A 16158-nucleotide genomic window follows, 5' to 3' on the forward strand; every position below is an offset into this window, starting at 1 on the left:
TGAACACAAAAAACAAGAAAAAAACGGATTTTTTTCATTTGAATTCGATTCTTTTTTGGAAAAAATCGTTGATTCCGGATTTTCAATTTTGTTTTTAGTTATTTGCGATCATCATTATTATCGTCATCATTGCACCAACGATACATACTTCATTTCCCTTGAATCAATATTGTTGTTGTTGTTCGAATGAAACCACCACCACCACAACCACCATTATCATCATACATTTTTTCTTTCAATCACAACACCGGATGATCAATAACAGTAATGAACAAGCAATAGCCATTCGATATTTGAATTTATCATTCAATCAACAACATCATCATTATATTTCAACCAACGAATCAAAGAACTAGATTTGTTTTGTTTTGTTGTTTTTTGTTCATTTTCAGTTAATAAGGCGATCTGGATAGATTGATCTTTTTTAGTTGTTGACAGTGTTTGTCGTTTGTCGTCTTTTGTTTTCTGAAAAAAACGAAATTTGTTGCTGCTGCTTTCAATGATTCGTTTTTCAATGTCAAGTTTTTTTCTGTTTGTTTATGTGAACATTTGAAAAATTGATTGATCAATTTTGTTGTTTGTTTGTTTGTTTCATCGATTAATCCTTTTTTCTTCTAATTCAAAAAAAATAATGTTGTTTTCAATCAATTATCATCATATATCGATTGTTTGGACAATTCTTACCTTTGTTGCTGGTGTCCCGAATACATTATCCATTCGTCATCATTTTGATGATAATCATCAAAATGATCATTATATCATTGAATCACCACAATCACAACCATCACCACCATCATCAATATCAAATTCGAATGAAATTAGTGTCTATATGCCAACATGGACAACAATATCACCGAAAATTGTTCTTATATCACATCAAATCGATAGTGGTAGTAATAGCGATACAATCGATATTTCAGCAAAAAGTACAATACATTTACGTTGTACCGGACAACGAAAACTTTATTGGACATTTCCGAATAATCGAGTAAGTTGAATAAAAAAAATTACAAATTACAAAATTATAAATTCCATTACAGCTAGAACCATTTGAACAATCGGCAAATATCAGTATAATCAACAGTTGTGATTATGATGATGGTATTAACGATGATAATAATGACGATGATGAATCCGATAAACGTAACTCTAATCATCATCGTATTGATTTTTTATGGACAAATAAATGTAAAAGTGATGTAATTATCTATGATGTTCAATATTATATGACTGGATTTTATTTATGTCATTATAATCAACAACAACAATCAGAATCGACGATTAGTAATGATGGAAATCATCAATTAACTGAAATTTATAATCAACCATCATCATCAACAACAACAAAAAAAATATCACATGATTCAATCGATAAAATATTTATATTTATAAATGATCCTGAACATTTAATTGTACCATATGAAAATGTTGAAGAATATATGTTTTTAGCATTATTTCAATCATATCCGGCAACAATACCATGTCGTCCAACATATTCAAAAGCTGAAGTTACATTATGGAAAGAATCGGATAATAATCAGTATCAGTATCAATTAATACAGATAAAACCAAATTCATCATTAGGTATTACATATGATCCACGTAAAGGTTTTCATTTTGATTATCCACGTTGGGATAGTAGTGTTTTGGAATGTCGTTATCGTATTAATATTACTGATAATGATAAAACCAATGGACAATATCAACAATATGAAGCTAAATCAACAATTAGTCTTCATTGGTCAAGTAAGTTCAATGTGCTCTCTAATTATGTTCATTTAGAAATTTATTTTTTTGTTTTGAGCCAAAAAAAACAAACAAAATTTTTTTATTCAATCTTCAAATCAACAATGTTTATGAAAATACAAAATATTATCATCAACGAAATCATCATCAACAAAATTGCTAAAAATAGGCTCATTTGAAAAGCAAAACAAAATAGAAAACAAAAAGAAGTCAACATTTCCGTTTCGCCATATATGCGCTTTTGTTTAGTTTTTTTGTTTAGTTTCATATATCGAATGATTGTTGACGATCATTCGATTGTTGTTGTTGTTGTTGATTGATCATATCCATATTGTGCATTTCAAAATGAACCGATTTATCATAGCCAACCAGACGTTTAAGAAAAAGTCCTTAAAACAAAACAAAAAATAATGATTATTATTATTAAATCAAATTAGGGAGAAAAGAAAACATACCAATATCATGAATATTATGTTGTGGTTGATAATGATCAATCCAAATAGCAATTTTTATCTGTGTATTACGATTACCACCAACAATACCACAAATACGTTCACAAATCATTTCATATTGATTACCAATAATTAACATACAGAATTCAGTCCACATTTCCATTGCATATTGTTTATATTCACCATCTTTATTGATTGTAAATACAAAACGTCCACCATTACGATTACGTGGATCTTCCCAAATTGGTCGTATACCATATTTGAACAGGGAATAATTACAACCATGATGTGTATCGGTCAACGGTAGAACACGATCAAAAACACCCCAAAAACTTTCAACAGTTGAAAATGTAGCCACATCAATTTGTGAATGTTCCCAATCAAAATTCGGTCCAAATTTTAGATACCAAAATGTCCAACTATGACGTAAAAGATGTTCACCATCATTCACTGGTATAATATAATTTAATCGAATTTTTGATTCAATTTTTTTCATATCATTTCCATTACCATTATCACCACCATCATTTTGTTGAATTGATAATAATTTTTGATCATCATTCATTTTACCAGTATCATTTGTTTTATTCGAAATTGTTTTATTCTGTTGTTGTTGTTGATGATGGTGATTTTGATGATGTTGATGTTGATGGTGATTATGATGGTGATGATGATGATGCGAACGATAATTATGATTTCGATGATGATGATGATGATTACGATTATGAATCTGTCTTGTAACAATCATTGAAGATGATAATTGTTGTTGGCCATTATTATTGGCAGTTAAATTCGACATTTTTTTTTTCTCTTAAATTCCTGTGTTGTAATGTTGTTTGTTACAAAGAATGAAAAAAAAATTTCAAGAAAACTTTTCTTGGCTCATTTTTTTTATTGTTCCCATAAATGTTTCTGATTCGAATTTTTTTTTTTTATCGAAAGTTTTTCCTTCTATTCGATTAATTTAATTTAATTTACGAATTTTTCTTTTTGCTTTTTACAATTTTTTTTCAAAGTTCTACCAATCGAATTACATCCAATTATTGATGATCAACAAGCACGTCATATTTTCATCAACGATACATTTACATTGAGGTGTTTTGTTCATATTGATATTGGTGTTATTATTGTTGTTGATTGGGATTATCCTCAACAACAACCAAATCAAACAAAACGAATAATAAAATCATCAGCCGAAACAACCAGACAATTAGTTAATAATAATAGTTATGATACAGTTGCTATTAATATAACTGTTTTGAATGCAACCAAAAATGATGAAGGTATTTATCGTTGTAATGCAACCGATGGTAATGGTCGTACATTTTCGGCAACCAAACGTATTGTTATATTCGGTATGTTTCCATTTTTTTTGTTTGATTTTTGTTTTTAATTAATAATTTTGTCTGCTTTAATTTCCAAAGATGAACATCTTGTATCATCGGTGAATTTTACAAAAGATTTTCATGAACCAATCATTGGTGAATGCGATCATGATATTCATTTTACTATTCAAGCATATGCATTTCCTGATATAAGTTTTATTAATCTTTTCTGGTATAAAGATAATAATCCATTATTGATCAATACAAATGATTCACATATACAAATGAATTTAATGAATTTTTCGGATGAAAATCAAACACAAATTACATTGTATATTATATCGGCTCGTCCATCCGATAGTGGTGTGTATACACTTGTTGGACAAACATCATGGTCATCATCACAACAACAACAACAACAAAATGAATCAATAACCAATAAAATTTCAATACCTGTTTATATTGAAGGTGATATAGAAATTTTAATTGAAAATCATCAAAATTTTTATCAACTTAATCATACATATGAATTATTATGTAAAAGTTATGGATATCCACATCCATCAATACAATGGCAATGGCATCCATGTGAAACAGTTCATTCATGTTTGAATGATGATGATCATAATGATGATAATCAAATCAAATGGTATAATATTACAACTTCATCTTCGATGTTAAATCAAGATAATGATGCTAAAATTATTCGAATCAATAATGAAACTATTGTTCCATATTTAAATAAATCACGTTTAGCATTAAAAGCTCGACAATCTGGTGTTTATCGATGTTTATCTACATTGATCAATATGAACAACGATAACAATCATACGATTGTAAAACATCAAGAAATACCATTTATTGTAATGGATGATGAAGATTTATTTAAAATTACATCATCAACAAATGAACCAACAGTTAATGATACAATAATATTAACATGTAAAGCAAGTGTTTATCGTTATTCACAATTATGGTGGGTTAATACACGTTTGGATACTGATGTTATTAATCCAGTGAATGTAAATACAATGTTGGAACAGAAAAATCAATCTAATGATCCATTAATTGAATCAATAAGTTTATCGAATGATCAAAATGAATATTCTCTGAGTTCAACATTAATATTAACATCGGTTACATTGAATCATAGTTCATTGTTTACATGTGAAGCAGTTCTACTATTTGATGCATTAAAAATTGAACGAAAAGAATTTTTCCTGGATGTTAAAGAAATAACATCACCAATAATTATTGAAACAAATATGAATGAATCGATTATTGAAGAAGAATATAATTCACAAACAGAATTACGTTGTTATATTGAAGGAAGACCACGACCAAAAATTGAATGGTATCGAAATGATCAACCACTACAATTTGATCATCATGATTCTGGTGTAAGAATTTATGATAAAGGACAACGAATTGTTTTTACACGTTTATTGGCAAAAGATTCTGGTCTTTATGTTTGTCGTGGTAGAAATCGTGGTGGTGAAGTTACCTGTGCTGTTTTGTTAAAAGTAATCGGTAATATGGATCATACATCAATAGATCTATTACCTATTATTGTTTATTCAATAATGGGTGCTATTACAATTATAATGGCATGTTTGATTGGTAAACGTATTCGTGATGAAAAATTACAACGACGTGAATTGGAATTCTTTTCGAAAACATTATTCGAACAAGGACAGATGCAATTATTTAATCCGGATATGCCATTGGATGAACAAATTGATTTATTACCATATGATTCACGTTTTGAATTTCCAAAAGAACGGCTTATATTAGGACGTACATTAGGACAAGGTGCATTTGGTCGTGTGGTGAAAGCACAGGCAATCGGTTTGGATGAATCAGATGAATCAGAATCAACAACTGTTGCCGTAAAAATGCTTAAAGAACGTGCCGATTCTAATCAACGTAAAGCATTGATGGCTGAATTGAAAATACTCATACATTTAGGACGACATTTGAATATTGTTAATTTGTTGGGAGCGGTGACAAAAAATCTTGTCAAAGGTGAATTATTAGTTATTGTTGAATATTGTCAATTTGGAAATCTAAGACATTATCTTATTGCTAATCGTGATAATTTTATTAATCAATTGAATCCATTGAATGGGAAAATAGATCGATCGATTATTCGAAATGGTGGTGGTGGTATTCAACAACAATCGTAAGTTGTCATTTTCCTTGTAAAATTCATTTTAACTCTTTCTTTTTTTTTGTCCATACAACCACAGTGTTTTATATCAAAATGTTGATATTCTAACACCATCAACACCGGATTCACCAAATAATAAAGATCGTTTTGATTATTTTATTGCAAATAATAATAATGGTTGTAATAATGGTATTAGTTATGTTGATCTATTACATCGACAACAACAACAATTAACAATGACAAATAGTAATGGTGATTATATTAATACAACAAATTCTCAATACACAATCAATAATGGCATGATGAATCAGGTTGTATCGAATACAACAGGTATTGCTTATTATAATGCTAATTATGGTAATCTTGGTATCGGTAATTCAAATAAAAATTCAAATATTGGTAATGGTCAACCATCAGGAAAACGTTCATCAACATCGAATCGATTTCAACGACAATGGTCATCAATATCACAACGAAGACAAGGTCGTACAGTTACAACATCCGATTTAATTTGTTGGGCATTTCAATGTTCAAGAGGTATGGATTATCTTACAATGAGAAAGGTATGTTATGTTCATTTTGTTTGTGATCAAAAGATTCAATTAATCCGTTTTCTATGATGACCCATTTTAGTTAATACATCGAGATTTAGCTGCACGTAATGTATTATTAGCAAGTAATAATGTAGTGAAGATTTGTGATTTTGGACTGGCTAAAGATGTTTATAAATATGATAATTATATAAAAAAAGATGATGGTCCATTACCAATAAAATGGATGGCAATCGAATCGATAAGTGATAAAATTTTCACATCAAAAAGTGATGTTTGGTCATATGGTATATTATTATGGGAATTGTTTACATTGGGTAAAACACCATATCCAGGTGTTGAAATTGATGAAGAATTTTATAAACGATTAAAAAATGGTTATCGTATGGAAAAACCGGATTATGCAAGTGAAGAAATGTAATTATAAAAAAAGTTTTTTTAAAGAAAATTGTTGATCACACAAATCATTATTAATTATCATTGTGTTACTTATATAGTTATGAACTTATGTTACAATGTTGGAATGCTAATCCAAATGATCGGCCAGATTTTTCCGATATAGCCGATTTAGTTGGCGAAATGTTGGATGATAAAACGAAAAAGGTAATAATCTTTTGTGATCAATCAATGTCTTTAATAAATCTTTTTTTTCTTTTTGTTGTTTTTGTTGAACAAAAAAAGCATTATATCGAATTAAACAATCCATATCTTGAGATGAATGAACAGATATTAGGAACAAGTGATTATCTTAAAATGTCATCATCATCGAATAATGGTAGTGCTGGTGGTTGTATTGGTGGTGGTGGTGGTGGTGGTGAACAATCGATAATAATAATGGCCGAAAATAATGATGATAATCCAACAATGATTGATGAATGTGAATATGAAACAAATATTTCACAATTAATAACGGATCATCAACAACAACAACAACAATCAAATGAAAAATTATCGATTATAATGGCCAATCATTCAAATTCAAATGATAATAATATTTTGGTTGATGATAATAGTAAGCTAACAACAACAACAACAACATCATCAATCAAAATGATTAGTACCAACAATAACGATAATAACGATAATGATAATGGTGACAATATAATCGAAATGTCCATTTTAGAACGTTCATTAACCAAAACATCAAATAATAATGATATGATGAATATTATTCAATATAATGGCCACCATTATAATCATAATCATCATCATTATAATAAAGATGCTATAATGACAACGAATAATATGATTTATGATAATTTGACTACTATTTAACCAAAAGAGAAAAAAAAATTCAGAAAATATTTTCATAATTTACAACAATCATTATCAAACACATCGATATCATTTGACTTTTTCAAAAAAAATCTAGTCTTTTTTTCTGCATACACACACACAGAGAACAAAACATTGTTCAACCCTTTTTTCAAATTCATTGTAAATAGGTAACAGATATTTTTTTTAACATTAATCATAATCATAAAATTTTGTTCAAAAAAAAATGATAAGAATGAATTTTCATAAAATAAAAAACATTTGAAAATCAACATTGGTTTTGATTAGTGCCATCAGGTGGCGCGATTTTAATATAAATCCTTACTATTCGAATTTGGATTTTTTCATTTTCGATGAAAGCAAAAATATCGATTATGATTTTTATCATCAAACATGTGATTCAAGTTTATTAATCGAAAAAAAATCTCAATTGGGAAGACGATGGGAATCAACAGAGAACAAACGAAAATCAAAATGAAATTATTCGGTTTTTTTCAATGATAACAACAACAACAACAAAAAAACAAGGTTCAAAGGTTAAAATCAAATCAAATCGATCAAATTGAATTGAATTTGTATTTGATTTGATTTTAGGTCTTGTTTAGTTGTTGTTTTTTCACATGATGATGATCATCATCATCATTACTTATTATTTGATCATTCAAAATTGAACATCATTATCATCTGAATTTTCTTTCTTTGAAATCTTTCAAATCAGAAAAAAAGGCGGATTGAATGAATGTTTGTTTGTCTGTAACCATAAATAGTATCATCATCACAATCATCATTATATTAGATTTGGATTTTCGGGAAACAAAATTACTTTCAAAAATATTTCGATATATCAAAAAAGGGGGAGAAATTGAATGGAAAAAACATGAAAAAAAACTTGAAACATTTTTTCAAATGAGCAGATTGAACATGTAATGTTGTTTGGTTGGTTGATAGAAAACATAACGAACATTATTTCGTTTCGTTTCAAATGTTTTGTATATCTATGTCATCATTGCGAATGAAAAACATATTCGATCCATCAATCATCATTATCATTTTGTTTGATGAATCTAGTATAATACAATTGAGAATGCGATCGAAAACAAAAAACAAAATCGAAAATCAAAATAAACAAATCGGAAAAGACGATGAAAAAAAACAATAACAACAAAAATCGATTTCCGCTCACTTTTTTCGGAAATGAAAAGTTGTTCATAAATGATGTTATCGAATTTGTTTGTTTTCCGTTTTTTTTTTTTGATTTTGACTTACAAGATTGCCAATTACAAATAACAAATCTCATCAATCAAATTCATTTTTATCTGATGACATCGATGGGTCTATTGACCTTCTTTTTTTCCCTATACATTGTCAACACAGGGTTAAACGGGGATTTCACGGATAGAATTGAAAAAAAAACATTGTAATTTTTAATTTTATAAAATTTTTTAAGGGTATTACCGTTATGTCTTCATGCTTCTTGCTTCCCGATTTTATTATTACATCAAGTCTCGCTTCGGGCAATGTAATCAGTGAAAAAAAAGTATATCTACAAAATTGAAATTTTTCTATGAGAAAAAAAATAGAAAATCAATATTTGATTAATGAAACAGAAAAATTTTCTTCAAATTATATGCTGTTTTTTCTTCGATTATCATCGATTATCGATAATCAATTCGAAAAATTTGTTTTGGTTTGTTTCGGAATCTGTAACCAATCAAAATAAAATACCAACAGGCAAACGATTAAATGGTTGGATGATGTCATTCGATCATTGAAAATTTAATCTAATCACACAGAGATTTAGTAACTAAATTTAGAAAAATTTTATCTGGACGATTATTTTTGGCAATCGATTATTTTCAAGTGATTATTTGGCTTACATCATTTATTGACTTTTACCACAACGATCATCGATGATGATGATTATTAGATCAAATCGAATTGTTTCGTGTTCCCGATTTTCTACAGATTTAAAAGATTGTTAAATAAACAAACAAAAAAGAAAAGTAAAAGTGTTAACAATTTAACGAGATTATCATCGGTAATAATCGAAACAAAAAACAATGATAACAACAACAACAAAGGAATGCAATGAGCCAAAATAATCGATTGTATCGCGCGATTACATTCGATTCGAATCGATTTTGAACATTCGAACGTTCGAACGTTCGAATCTAATCGTAATTCGAATGCTGATTTTTATAAATAAATAAATCTAATTTTGGGCAAAATTAAACAGTTTTTTCCTTTATTTTTTTTGTTGTAATAAATTTTTTCTATTGCTGAACAGCTATAATTATATCATATCTATCATGATGATGATGATGATGATGATAATCGATTTTCAAAGTGTTGAATATCATTACCTTGAGTAGTTTTTGATCAATGTGTGAACAAACAAACAAACAAACAGATAAAAAATTAATTATACGGTTTCAAACAAACAAACAAAAAATTGTTACATTACTTTGTTCCAAATTTTTGTTCATTTTGTTTATTTGAATACAATTCCGTAATGAAACATTAAACACTTTAAACCTGTAGGGGTAATATGATAATTTTTCGTTTTTTTCTTCCATCAACCAAAAGGTGTGGTCATTCTGAAACATCTCTTGTCCTTTTCTTCCAAAAAAGATTCAAAAATTGGCCTTGTTCCTTTTTTTTTGGCCAAAAAAAATGAAAAAATCGTGATAAAAAGTGAAATGTTTGTTTCCTTCAAAATGGCAATTTTCATTTTGAATAATTGTCGCTTACAATGATCAATTCGATTCGATTTTTTTTTTTGCTGCTAAATAATTTATTATTGATTTTAAATGAAATAAAACTTCGTTTTGTTTGAACAATCAGAAAGAAAAAGATTTCAATTTCAATTACAAATTAGAAATGAAAATGAAAGGTTTTTGCATTTTGGGATGTCATGGATGGAAGTAAGACACCACACATAGATGACGTGACCAATATTTCGAATGTTTTTTTTTGGCGTTCGAATCTTTGAAATTGTAAATCGTGATTGTAAATTATTCATTCATTTCAAGATTATTTTGGTGCTAAAAATGGACATTATCATCATCATAATAATCATTACTTTTATTTCTTTGAAACATAATTCTCTCCCATTTTTTTCATTTGAATATTATCATGGTTTATAGCGATGAAGATGATAAGATAAGTGAACAGCAAAAGCAACAACAAAGTGAACAATTCAATCGATTGATTGAGCTGTTGTCATCTCTTATCGTTGTTGTCTTTCGCTGGACAATCCTTTATTTTTCTACTTTATTCATCTTTCTGATCACCATCATCATTATTATCATAAACATCAAAAAGGTTTGGTCATCATCATCTTGATGATTATCATCATCAAGATGATTGTATAATTCAACAACAACAACAATGTTTTAAGACCATCATCATTCATTCATTGATGGTAACAACAATTATGCAATCCATTCATTCAATTCAATTCAATTCAATTCATTCGATAGATATTGATTTCAATCAACCAAAGCAAGCCAAAAACCTTATCCCATTATCAATTACAGAAGCTAAGTTTTTTTTGTTTTTGTTTCTCGCATTCGTTAGGAGAAAAAAAACTCGAAAGAAAAGATAACAATCACTCGTTTTTTTCTTCTTTTCTTGATTTAGAAATATCGGAGATATTTTGGAGGAACAAAAAAAATCATTCAAAGAGTTTATTGTGAATATTGTTTCCCTTTTTGACACATGTACAATGATAATAATGATTAAGTTTATGATGACAACCTGAATTTTTTCGTCAAAAATAAAACTCATTTCGATATGATTCGAACAACAACAACAACAACAAGGAAATGATTGAATTTTTTTTTTGTTTTTTCTTTTCTTTGAAACTTCCATAATAATCATCATCATTATTGAGATACACGCGCCCAAATATCATACAAATGATTGGGTTTCGTTTTTCGTTTTTTGCTTCAAAGCTAAAAATAGTCGATAAATCTGCCATTCAAGTGATTTTGGCTGTTGGCAGACAGTGAAGAAACAAAAAAATAATAACAAATCAAGTGAAGCGAAAACCAAAAAAGAAAAAACATGATCCAAAATGATTTTGGATCAAAAAAAATGTGTTTTTGAAAATCTTCAACAACAAAAAAATAAATAATTTTCATTGGTTTTTTGGTGATGATCAACGATTGCCCTAAAGATGTTTTGCTATGTTTTCACTTGATTTGGGAAAATTTTTTTTCAAATTTTTCAAATTTTTAAATCCTGTTTTTCATTTTTTCCCATCAAAACATGCATGCATTTGTTGTTGTGGTTCGTTAAAATATTTCCAACAAAAAAAAAATATTACATATTTTCAATTTCATTCATTCGATTGATTATAATATCAGGTTTCGAAATTTCGAAACCAAAAAAATGAATGGAATTAAATGAAATGAAAATATCAACAAACATTCTTTTTTTTTGTCAATGTCTGGAATGAATGAAATGAAAGAAACTTTTTTTTTATCTGAAAAGTATAAATTATCTTTTGGTTACCTGTGAACAAATGAATCTTGTTGTTGTTGCTTTTTTTCTCCTTCTTGTATGTTCAGATATGGGTTACCCCTTTTCGTTTCGGCTTTTTTTCGTTTCACATGAAAATCACGTCTTTCTATTGGAATTTCTGGCGGTATTTTTTGTTTCACTTTTTCTCTGGTCAAACAAACAGGCTGTACTGATAGAAATGGTGGTGTTGAAAACAAAGTGATCAAAACATGATGGCCTATTTGACCTATGGTTTCTTCTTTTTCTTCGAATGGAATGAAATGAAAGAATGTGAATGAACATTCCATTCCATGTTCGTTTATGGCCTTTTTGGTGGTGGTGGTGTATCATCGTCTTCGTCGCCGTCTTTACGACAAAATAAACGACTTAAATGACCCTCAAACATTAAAACACACATGGAATGTGTTAGGATTTTTTTCTTTTTAAATGAAAAAACATTTTAAAAAAGAAGAAAGAATTTGTTTGAATGAAATGAAATACTTTTCTAAAAAAACGTTCACTTGACGTTCGTTAAAGTTCAAGTTTTTTTTGCTCAACTTCAAACTGATATGGGGGTTATATATGTAACACTTGTTCACCACTAACCTAACCAAATCGATTTTGTGTTTGTGTTTTGTTTGTGAATCTTTACGTTTTACTTACGTAAGTTTACATATCGTTTATCGTTTCGAAGCCAAAACCGAATGTAAATTTTTTTCCATCATTTCCAAAATTTACATTTTTGTTGTATACCAAATTATCACTTTACAATATATAAATTAAAAATCGATACTTTTTTTCTGTTTTGGCAACAAAAACAACAAAGCGAAACGAAAAATTGAATATTCAATTAGCCATCATCATCATCATGATCATCGATGATCATCGATGTATCGATTTTCCAATCAACGAAATCATTTTTGTTATAACATTCGACCGATGTTATTGATTTTGATTTTGTTTTGTTTGTTTTCGATATTGGCTGGCTTTTTGTTCGGGATTTTTTTTTGAAAAGCCAAAAACAAAAACCGTTGATATTCAAGTCGACCCTGCCTGATCGATTTTGTTTTGGTTTTTGTTGTTGTTGTTGTTGTGCATGTTCAAAGTTTCGAAAGAACCCAAAGAACCTGTTCTGTTTTCTTAGCCAAGGTTATAATTGTAATCAAAGGTGGTCGAGGTCAGTGAAATTTTTTTTTTTCATTTCGTTTCTTTAAATTGCTTCTTGTCGATGACGATGTATATGACACATTCAATTCAATTCGATGATGATGATGATGATCAAGATGATTGACCACTTGTTTTGTGAATCGATTATTATTATCGACTTCAATCTCAATGATGATGATGGTGGTGGTGAGGATTTCGGCAATCAATAAAAAGATATTTTTTTTATCTGCTTTCACGAAATAGACCGGTCACATGGTAATTAGATTTCCTTCATAGTGAGATTTGCAGCGAAATGAAAAAAAAATCAGATTTTCTCATTCATCATTCATTGGCGTCAGTGGTTGGGCATCAACATCTTTTCAATATCGTGACTGTTTTGTTGTTGTTGTTGCTGATTGTTGATCGTTGATTGTTGATTGTTGAGGTCAATTTCGAATTACAAATAATGTAATGGTAATAATCTGATGATAATGAAAAACAAAAACAAAAAACAAAATCTTTTGGTTATTTTCAAGGAAAAAAATGATTATCTTTCTTACCACCTTATTTCGGATGGGATCGGATTTTATTTTTTTCGGGTAAAGTTTCGCGGAAAACAACAACAACAACAAAAACCCACTCAATCATCGTTCGATTTTTTTCCGGGAAAAATTCTTGACCATTTACAATATATAACGGTTAGTTTGCTTTTCGGGTGTGTGTGTTGACAACTTAATCTTGTTTTTTCGTTTCAAAAGTTTCATCATTTTTGAAGATCAACAACAAAAACAAAACAACAAAATTCAATAACATTGAAAATTTTCCGTCGAATAAATCCGAATCGAATATGTTCGAAAACCGGAATCCACTATCGATTATCGATTGTCTGCGATTGTAGTCGCAACGATAGTGTAGTGGTAGCAGATAAGAATTTCGATAAGAATTTCATCATCTTCTTCGGGTCATTATTTAATTAAGGAGTTTTTCATTTCAATTTTTTCATTTAAAGAATCGGAAATGAGAAAAAAAAACAAAATTATCATTTTTTGTTTTTTCATTAAATGTCAATAATAAAAACAAATAAAAAAATAAAATGCTGATAAATAAAAAAATAAAAAACAGAAGAGAAGAGGAAGTGGTAAAGATTAGGTAAAAGAGGAGGATTCATTCACCGAACAGTATTTTTCCACCAATCAAATCGCATTACATCCAGTGTCCGTAACTATTTTTCATGCCACTACCACCAAAACAACAGTGAAACATTCAAATGTTTCTCTCGCCATCGTCAACAACAACAGCAGCCAGAAATCATTTGGCAACAGACCGACAATCGATACTGAACGTTTTTTTTTTGATTTTATTTTTGGTTTTTATTTTCCTTCGTTTGTTTCCCAACATCTAAGTGTTTTTGTGTTTCTGGGTTTTCAGCAGAAAAAAAATTTTTCAAATGTAAATTCCAGAATCAGGAAAACAAAACCGAAAAGTTTTGCCCCAAAAAAGATCATTCTGTAACATCTGTGTGTGTGGTTTTTTCAAATTTCATTTCAAATTTCATTTGATTTTTGAATTTTTAAAGTTTCAATTTCACCACGTTTTTTTGGTGTGTTTTGTGTGTTTTTCGAGATCGATTCTCGAATTTGAACAACAACCGACAGTATTCTATCGATTTTTCATCGATTGAAAAATCATCGAAAAAAAACCGCCAGAACAAAAAGGTAAGTTTCTTGTCTGTCGGGAAATTTTCCCGGAAAATCTTATAGGAAAAAAAGAAAAAATTTATATTTCCATGGTCAAATGCATATTCGGGTCAATATTGAAATTCGAACGGATATTGTTTATTTTTTTCAATCGGATATTTTATCCCAGTTCTCCGAATGACAAGATTGTCGTTTGTCATTTGTTGTTGTTGTCGTTTGTCGATATCTCTAATCAACAACAACAACAAAAAGAGGCCATCATTTTTGGTTAAGATTTTTCCAGGTAAATTTTTTGGCAGCACAAAAAAAAATATTACCTGAGTGACGTTATTTTTAGACCAGCAGCATACATAGAGAGAGAGAGACAGAGTGTTTGAAAAGTCATTAAGCATTTTTCTGATTTTAAAAAAAATAAAATTTTCAACAAAAACAAAATTAGCGATTTTTGTTGTTGTTGAAGCAAATACCTTGCATGTTTCTTGTTGTTTTTTGTGATAAAATTGTTTTCCAAAAACTTTCTTTCATTAATGATCTGCAGTAATGATACAAAAAAAAACGAACGAAAAAAAACATATTTTCCCGTACGGAAATCAGATTCTTTCCCCCTCCTCCAGAATGAATGAATGTTTATCTGAATCATTTGTTGGTCGGTAATGTTGTTGAATGGAAAAAAATTTAAATAATTCACTTTAACAACAGCGATTTTTGCAGAATTTCCAAAACATTTCGAATAATAAAGAATTTGCATATACAGGCAGTGTATACGGGGAAAAAGTTTATTTCTTTTTTTTGGTTCCACAAAGCAAACGAACGAAATTCTTGAATTCGTTAAATTCGGGCATACAAATGATATTAAAATGAATATTGTTTTGTTGTTGTTGTTGTTGTTTGAAAAAAAACACATTTGATGATCATTATCATTGTTGTTGATGGTGATGGTGGATAATGATGGTGATGATATCATCATCATCACTACGATCAACAATAGATGTCCGTTTTGTGTTTTTGATATTTGAATGATGCATTTTACACACACACACAATGGAAATAAAGAAAGAATATTCTTTTCTTATTCTTCTTCTTCGACTAGAATCGAAATGATGATGATGATCGTTATCATTATGGTTTCTTCTTTTATTCTTTATTTTCTTTTGGAAATTTTCTTCACCTGGCATAATGCACATACACAGACAGTGTGCATCTTGTTATTCGATCAAAACAACTGATGATATTTTATTAAAGTGATATTCAAATTTATATTTACAGTAAAAGGGTGATTGTAGCACACCC

At 28.9% G+C, this 16158-nt stretch overlaps 2 protein-coding genes and 2 long non-coding RNA genes across 6 annotated transcripts; 2 read left to right on the top strand and 2 right to left on the bottom strand.

Moving 5' to 3' along the window:
• The first annotated feature begins 546 nt into the window (after positions 1-546).
• LOC113795735 (vascular endothelial growth factor receptor kdr-like) lies at positions 547-7791 on the top strand. The gene is made up of 8 exons (XM_075824239.1): positions 547-988; positions 1041-1746; positions 3215-3553; positions 3623-5705; positions 5773-6256; positions 6327-6661; positions 6742-6847; positions 6926-7791. Exons 1-8 carry the CDS (start codon positions 632-634, stop codon positions 7517-7519), a joined length of 5004 nt encoding a protein of 1667 aa, XP_075680354.1. The 5' UTR covers positions 547-631; the 3' UTR covers positions 7520-7791.
• On the bottom strand, positions 1812-3080 carry LOC113795763 (eukaryotic translation initiation factor 4E-like). The gene is made up of 2 exons (XM_027345983.2): positions 2202-3080; positions 1812-2135 (listed from the first exon to the last, which is right to left on the bottom strand). The coding sequence occupies exons 1-2, from the start codon at positions 2995-2997 to the stop codon at positions 2011-2013; spliced, it is 921 nt and encodes a 306-aa protein (XP_027201784.2). The 5' UTR covers positions 2998-3080; the 3' UTR covers positions 1812-2010.
• A 962-nt stretch (positions 7792-8753) lies between the features above and the next one.
• Positions 8754-13808, bottom strand: LOC113790115 (uncharacterized). Of its 3 annotated transcripts, none has more exons than XR_012847119.1 (6): positions 13735-13808; positions 12689-13653; positions 12038-12464; positions 9397-9478; positions 8975-9323; positions 8754-8874 (listed from the first exon to the last, which is right to left on the bottom strand). It is a non-coding gene; the product is annotated as an uncharacterized LOC113790115 (long non-coding RNA). The 3 variants fall into 3 exon arrangements; XR_012847118.1 differs by having other exon boundaries at positions 13732-13808; XR_012847120.1 differs by having other exon boundaries at positions 8975-9344; positions 13732-13808.
• On the top strand, positions 13087-14265 carry LOC142646122 (uncharacterized). The gene is made up of 2 exons (XR_012847121.1): positions 13087-13202; positions 13436-14265. It is a non-coding gene; the product is annotated as an uncharacterized LOC142646122 (long non-coding RNA).
• The last annotated feature ends 1893 nt before the right edge of the window (positions 14266-16158 follow it).

The sequence above is a fragment of the Dermatophagoides pteronyssinus genome, unplaced genomic scaffold (genome assembly GCF_027571235.1).
Source record: "Dermatophagoides pteronyssinus isolate colony J.1.1.1.1 unplaced genomic scaffold, Derpt_VIB-CSIC_2022.12 sq0059, whole genome shotgun sequence".
In the NCBI taxonomy this organism is placed as follows: domain Eukaryota; kingdom Metazoa; phylum Arthropoda; class Arachnida; order Sarcoptiformes; family Pyroglyphidae; genus Dermatophagoides; species Dermatophagoides pteronyssinus.